Source organism: Solanum dulcamara, chromosome 3 (assembly GCF_947179165.1).
Source record: "Solanum dulcamara chromosome 3, daSolDulc1.2, whole genome shotgun sequence".
Classification (NCBI taxonomy): Eukaryota; Viridiplantae; Streptophyta; class Magnoliopsida; order Solanales; family Solanaceae; genus Solanum; species Solanum dulcamara.
Genome location: NC_077239.1, coordinates 8,677,001 through 8,685,064, shown reverse-complemented (window position 1 = coordinate 8,685,064; position 8,064 = coordinate 8,677,001). Strand labels below are relative to the sequence as shown.

At 29.9% G+C, this 8,064-nt stretch overlaps 1 protein-coding gene across 1 annotated transcript; it reads left to right on the top strand.

Moving 5' to 3' along the window:
• Window positions 1–499: 499 nt before the first annotated feature.
• LOC129882370 (glycerol-3-phosphate 2-O-acyltransferase 6) lies at window positions 500–4,091 on the top strand. The gene is made up of 2 exons (XM_055956631.1): window positions 500–1,241; window positions 2,979–4,091. Exons 1-2 carry the CDS (start codon window positions 621–623, stop codon window positions 3,864–3,866), a joined length of 1,509 nt encoding a protein of 502 aa, XP_055812606.1. The 5' UTR covers window positions 500–620; the 3' UTR covers window positions 3,867–4,091.
• The last annotated feature ends 3,973 nt before the right edge of the window (window positions 4,092–8,064 follow it).

Genomic DNA, 8,064 nt, shown 5'->3' with positions numbered 1-8,064 from the left:
CTTGGACTTGGACCCTTCTTCTACAACTACAAAGCCATTGTAGTGGTTATCCTTTCCCCTAACCCCACCTCCCCCCCCCCCCCCAACTCACAACACAAAAAAAACTTTCCTCTTACTTCTCAACTTCATAATAAAGAGTTTAAGTGTTTGACTGGATAGAAAGTTTTAAAATTTATGGGTCGAAATGAGTTATATATATTTATGTGGTTATAAATTATTCTGATTAAAAAGAAAAATTTTAAATTAAAATTACTACTAAATATTTAAATATGTCTTTTTGGGGATTAACTAAAAAAAAGTGTCAGAAGAAAAATGTAGCACATAAGTTAATCTTCATAACAAGTCTCATTAATTGATAATTGTCCAAAATTCTTTAATTACACTATCATCATATATACACCAAGTTAATTAAACCCATAAATTAATAGTAAGAAAAAAGAAAACACTTATTTTCAACCACATGACATGTTCATGGTTAGACTTGAACACCAATTGTAACATGGCCATCTTTTTTCATGTCTTTTTAAACCCCTCTCTTTTCTTCTCACACATATCCCATACACACAAACACACACAATTTCTCATTCAATTCCTTCTCCCACCCACCCATACTTGTCTAAATGGGTGCTCTTCCCCATTTTGAACCAATCTCAAAATATAACAAAGAGATTAATAGATCAAATCAAACAATTGCATCTGATTTAGATGGAACACTCTTAATATCAACAAGTTCATTTCCTTATTTCTTTCTTATTGCCTTAGAAGCTGGTAGCCTTATAAGGGCATTACTACTTCTATTATTTGTTCCAATTGTCTACTTTATTTACATACTCATCTCAGAATCTATTGCAATTGAAACCTTAATCTTCATATCCTTTGCTGGATTAAAGATTAAAGACATCGAAATCGTGTCTAGGGCTGTTTTACCTAAGTTTTATTCTGAGGATGTACATCCACATACTTGGAAAATCTTCAATTCTTTTGGGAAGAGATATATTGTAACCGCGAATCCAAGAATTATGGTTGAACATTTTGCCAAGCACTTCTTAGGTGTTGATAAAGTTCTTGGAACAGAATTACAAGTTTCTAAATCTGGACGTGCAACTGGATTTGTAACAAAACCTGGTGTTCTTGTTGGACAACATAAAAGGGATACTCTTATTAAGGAATTTGGAACAAATGTACCTGATTTAGGTCTTGGAGATAGAGAGACTGATCACGACTTCATGTCCATATGCAAGGTAAATTTCATATTTAACTTATACACACTAACAATCTGACACTACTATAAAATGATTCTTACGCTATTTGTTCTTTTTAACATCTTGTAACAAGTAATTTGCCTTATTTATTTTTTCATGTTATAACTCACTATTAGCTATGGACAAATTCTATAGCTAAACAACGAAATTCTGTTACCGATGAAGTTAATCCTTCTGTTTTTTGGGTAGTGTACTAATCTTACTTTTTATGAACCATTACATGTAATTATATTTCTTTTAACGACTTGATAGAGTAAGAGTTATTCTAATCTGCTAATTTTACTAGATTTCTCATGTCTTTTTCTCTCAAAGTTGTCTAATAATATAGGCAGTACAATATCTATAGTAGTTATTGGTAGGGGTTGGTAAGAAGTTATAATGTTCTTCATTTTTGTTCACGTGGTTGCTTTAATTTTTCGTTAAATCATTTCATATATTTATTAGCAGTATGTATACATTAACAGAAGAAGCAAAGGGAGTTTAATGTCTACTATATTTATATATATATAAAAAAAATTAACCCCCTAGACTCTTTCTAACTCCGCTACTGGATACTAGTTAATTCTACATATATAGTTATTAAAAGTAGACTAAGAGCCCGTTTGGATTGACTTATAAGCTTCTTATAAGTTGTTTTTAATTTTTTTGAGTGTTTGACTGATCAACTTAAAGTCATTTTGTGTTTAAAATAAACTTCAATAAATAATTGAGTTTGCTTGGATGGACTTATTTTAAGCAGCTTATAAGTTGAAAAACACTTGTAGTTTCTCCTTTTCTGAACATATACTATAACAAAAGGTTATTTTGTCAATAATTAATTCATTCGTCCTAATTTATTTGGTATTTTTTAAATTTTGAGAGTCAATTAAAAAAATATCGGATCTTTTCATTTGTTTAAATATTTTAAATTGTTAATTATCTTAACTTATATTACTTCTTACATAGTTTCTGAATATGTAATTTTTTATTTTTAAAAAATTTAAAAATTCTATGTAGAAATTCAAGATTAAAATTAAGAAACTTGACGCTCAAAATCTTAATTGTGACACATAGGGACACAAAGATTATCATATAGACTTGGTTATATTGATGACATTTATTTTTTTTAAAAAAATTATAAAAATAGACAAGCCCTCATACATCTTTTACGTTCCACCTCATTTTTCATTTAAGATGTACCTCTAAAAGGATTATTGCATACCAATCCCATGAGTCTTTCTCCCAACTCTCTACATTGAGGGGACCAAAAAGGATGAAGATAATTTAACTACCTATATTATTGATAGTGTAAAATAATTTTTACATGATTGATTAGATCATGCTATAAATGGTATAATAAAACACAACTACTCATATATATTTAGTGTAAAATAATCTTTACATGATTAGATTGTTATAATATAAGAGGTACTAAAATACACAAGCTTATGTTTTTTTATGAATATAAGATAAATCTTTATACTTCTTGTACTTTACTTTCACATAACATTTATAATCACAAAATGTTATGACATGTTTAAGATCACAACTTTTTTTAAGTCTTACAGTAACACAAATATGATGACTGACTCTGTTTAATACTTAAATTTCTCTTAATGAGTTAAATTATGTCACATAAATTGAAACCAGAATGAGTACGCACATATCTAATTACTTTGGTAGCATATATTATTTATAATTTTTCTATTTAATTAACTCAAAATATTATTATTGCAGGAGGGGTACATGGTCCCAAGATCAAAAATAGAACCCCTAGCAAGAAATAAACTATTAAGTCCAGTTATTTTCCATGACGGTCGTTTTGTACAAAGGCCTACACCACTTATGGCACTCTTAACTTTCTTATGGATGCCAATAGGCATAATTCTGTCAATTCTTAGAGTATATCTTGATATACCTTTACCAGAAAAAATTGTCAGATACACTTATATTATCCTTGGTATTAAACTTATTGTCAAAGGTACACCCCCACCACCCCCTAAAAATGGCCAACGTGGTGTACTTTTTGTGTGTAACCATAGAACTATACTAGACCCCGTTGTCACAGCTGTTGCACTAGGTAGAAAAATAAGCTGTGTTACATATAGTATTAGTAAATTTTCCGAGATGATATCGCCGATAAAAGCCGTAGCGTTATCTCGAGAGAGGGAAAAAGATGCAGCTCATATTAAGCAATTGCTTGAAGAAGGTGATTTGGTTATATGTCCTGAAGGTACAACATGTAGGGAACCTTTTTTATTGAGATTTAGTGCACTTTTTGCTGAATTGACTGATAGAATTGTACCAGTGGCAATTAACACAAAACAAAGTGTGTTTAATGGGACAACTGTTAGAGGTTACAAAGTATTGGATCCTTATTTTGTTTTCATGAATCCAAGGCCAACTTATGAGATTACTTTCTTGAATCAACTCCCTCCTGAACTTAATTGTACCAACGGAGGGAAATCTGCGATTGAAGTTGCTAATTATATTCAGAAGGTACTTGGTGGTACGTTGGGGTTCGAGTGTACTAATTTGACAAGGAGGGACAAGTATGCCGTATTAGCTGGAACTGATGGTCGTGTTCCAGTAAAGGAGAAGGACAAGGAGAAGGAGGAGAAGTAATAAATGGATTAGTAGTATGTAATGGATTGTTTTTTTTTCTACTTTCTTTTTTGCATTTTTCCTATGTGTAATGTAATTATCAGTCTTCATCAAGGAAAAGGAACAAAAGATTGGAAAGGAAAACATTAAAAAAGAAACAAGGGAATTGCTTATATTGTGATATTCATGTATGATGATGATCGATGATTTTTATCAATAAAATGGTTAATATGTATATTATTTTGATTGGGATGTATACAAGTGATCTTAAATGAGCGCAATTTTTATTGATTATTTTATAACAATATTTCTGTGAAATCAACTTTTTATATTATGTTAACTTATATGTAACAATTAAAAATTATCTGAACAACCGATATTGTCATAAAGATGTTGATTAAATGTTGTCATTCTCAATGTTTTAACTGAAGGCATTGCACAAATATGATGATGATGACTTGTGGCAGCTATTTAATTTCAAAACTTAAATGACATAACACATTCAATTCGTCTATCGTTTAATCAAATAACTATTTTCTAAATGAAAAGAGATTAAAATTTTACTATTGGCTGAAATAATTGTATTTCCTTTTCAAAAAGAATTGTCCTTAATTAATAAAGACAGTTGTACAAGAACCGACAATAATTTTACTATTCGCACAAATATACTCCTACTTAATTTATTACGTTTACTCTTTTGTCTTTTTCGGTGTTTTTCAACGTAATGTTTGCTTAATAAAGTCTTTTTCATTTAGGAATCTTTAGGTAGAGCGCATAGGAATAGCGAGCGAAGATGTTTATATGAACTCCCTCGATAAAAAAAACTATATTACATATATAAAATATTTTTAAAATTTTTTGTGTATATTTGTAGATTTTAAATCTCCTGTGGTTGGCTTAGTATTTCAAGGGTACAAAATTCACTTTCAAATTCATATCTCAGGCACTACATTTTTATTTTCCGACTCCCTAAGTGAAAATTATGATTAATCCATAAAACTATTTTCTATCCATTATTTTTGTGTGGTATATTTGTAACACCCCCTAAAACATTGTATGTGGTGTTTCAATTCTCGACAAAAATGATATTACTTCTATATTTTGGGCATAACTTTTCATAGAATAGTCCAAATTAGGTGATTCAAATCTCTGAATAACTCCAACGGCATTACCTACAACTTTCATGAAGACCATATCTTAAGATTCGGAGGATACGTAGGTCAAATAAATTAATTTTTGCAAGACATGGTGCTGTGATGAAATGGAGTGTTTGTAAAAGAAAAATCATATCTCACGATAGGATGCTCCAAATCAGTTGATTCTTGAACGACATGAAAGTATACTTCTAGATCCACAATTCATATGAAGACACAAATCCTAATTAGGAAGTTATCTTGTTCAAACGCAGCTCCGAAAAAGGTATTCCGTTAAAAGAAAGTTCATTTCACCAACCATGGAAAAATCTAGATCCATTTGACATCACCCATGACATCAATAGTCCTCCATTTGACACCATTCATGAGATCACAATCCTCCATTGAATTTTCAAGACCATCCTTTGTAATTATTTTTATTTATTGTTAGGTCCCTCCTCCACACCTATAAATACCCACCTTATTTTCTCATTTTATTCATCAAGCTTTCTCAAGCAACTCTTCTCTCTATACACTTCTTTACTCATTCTCAAATATAGTTTTAGTTTTTAATAGTGTATAAATACTATTCCGGTGATTCTTATACTCCGGATAGTACACAAAACGCTCCGACGAAGAGAAAAGGCTAGGGGTTCAAGAGTGGTCATTGAGTTCTTCAATTCGGAGTAAAGCTTCGAATTCCAGGTATGTGAGGCTATTCATAGTATTGGATTGAGTTCGTCCATGCGTCCAATAATTAAATTCATCATAATTGAGTTATAGTTGAGTTTTACCCTAATTCTTGAATTCTAAATAAGCTAATTCTTCTTCTATTGAGTTAGATATATTTATGCATTGAGATTATTATTATTATTATTATTATTATTATTATTATTATTATTATTATTTTTATCTCTCATATTATTGAAATTATTGTTCGTGACTACTTTTTCATGAACCCTAATTGATTTGATGTTCATGAATATTTTTACACGTGTTTTGAGTAAAGATATTGACTTTTAATATTTATTGACAAAAAGAGTGATTTGAATTAATACTATATATGTATTTTATTGAATTTTAAAAGAACAGAAGAATTGAATTTAAATGAATTTGAGTAAATGATGTTTTGAGTAAGATATTTTGATGAGATATAAATAATGTTTTGAAGTGTAATGATTGATAAAGAGGTAATAAGATGAATTTGATGTTTTTCCAATAAGAATAGATGATGATGTTAATATGAGCACATATTTTGGGAGTAGTATTGAGCACCAAGTTGGGCAAGAGTTTAATTGACTCAAACCCCAGAACTATGTAGCCAGCATAGGATGGAGGCTATACCTCTTAAATCTCAAAAAGAGGACTTTGATGATTGAATTCAAGATGGTGATGTCCTTTACCCTGGCAAGGTATTGGATAGATGTGGCAACGACATCGCTTCGTTGTATCATCACTGGCTCATAAGTGATGGTTGTCGGTTAGAGAAACTCCCAACTGAGTAAGTATTGCTTATTATTATTATTTTTAAACTTGCATTACATATTGATGTTGAGTTCTGAGCCGAGTCTTCCTAAGAGGAGTTTCTTGATATTTGTCCTTACTTTTCTGCCATTTTACATACTCATACATTCCATGCATGACGTCATTCGACCTGCATCATTTTATGATGCAGATACAGGTATTAGAGATCCTCAACAGGCGCATCGTTGAAGATCATTATTTTTCAGCTATTTGGTGAGTCCTTCTTGTATTCAGAGGAACTCTTTATCCTTTTATTATTGTTGAGTAATATGTTTCTTTTAAGGTAGCCATGGACATTCATTGACACCGTCTGATAGTGTTAGAGGCTTCATAGACAAAGTTTGATGATGTAATTGGAGTAGTTCTCCTTTGAAACTATTTCTTCTAAGAATTATTTCTTTCATTTGATGTTGATGATGGCGAGCCCACATAAGTATTCTTATTTTCACTTAAGTCTTCCGCTGATGAACGAATGAGTGATGAGACCAAGTGGTTCTCTCGGAGGCCAGAGATGGTTTCTAAGTGACAGCCACGCCTAGGATACCCTCTCGGGGCATGACAATATTATAGACAACTTTATCTTTATCCATGCTTATCCATGTGTTAATAATCTTGTATTGCTAATATCATGATTTGTTATTTATTAGTTATGGACCTTAATACTAAATAGAGTATATAGCGAATATATATTAGTTATATATAAGCTAAAAATCCTACAAACAAACATTTAAATAATTTCATGACTAATAAATGTATTAGATTCTTCAATACATCCTACCAAACGAGTAACGACCCCTAAGTCTTCCAATAAACAAAAAAAAATCTAATGACTTACTCCCTCCGTTCATCTTTATTTGTCCACTATACTAAAAATAGATTTTCACTTTTATTTGTCAAATTAGGAAATCCAAGAAATAATTTATCATTTTATACTTGTTTTATTCTAATTATTAAATACTGCTCCATCTATTTTTACTTGTTCATTATGCTAAAAACAGATATTCATTTTTATTCCCTCTATTGGCTTTTACTTGTTCAATATTTTCATAAATAGATTTTCACTTTTAACATATTAAGAAAATACAATTAATTTTTCTTCATGTGTTACTCTTATCATTAATTACTTATTCTCCAAATTATTTTTCAAGATCTAATACTAAACATCAATTAATAGGGGTAGTGTGGTAAAAAGTCATGTCAATCAAAAGATAATTTACCACTTTATACCTATTTTTCCTTTATTATTAAATGCTATTTATTTTACAACATTTAGATGACTTATAATATATAGAATCAATATAGTAAAATTATATATTATTTATTTATTGTTTCTCAATAAATATGTCAAGTTAAACATGAACCAGTAAAAATGAATGAAGGGGGTACCGATTATTTCCAATTCATTTTTTAATAAGATAACTTATAATAATTAAAAATGCCATAGTAAAATTACCACTTTATTTATTATATGTTACAATTAATCAGGCTATGCCCAAACTAAAAGGATAATAATGAAATCAGCTTGAATTCAGTAATTACTAACATAAGATATAAATATAATA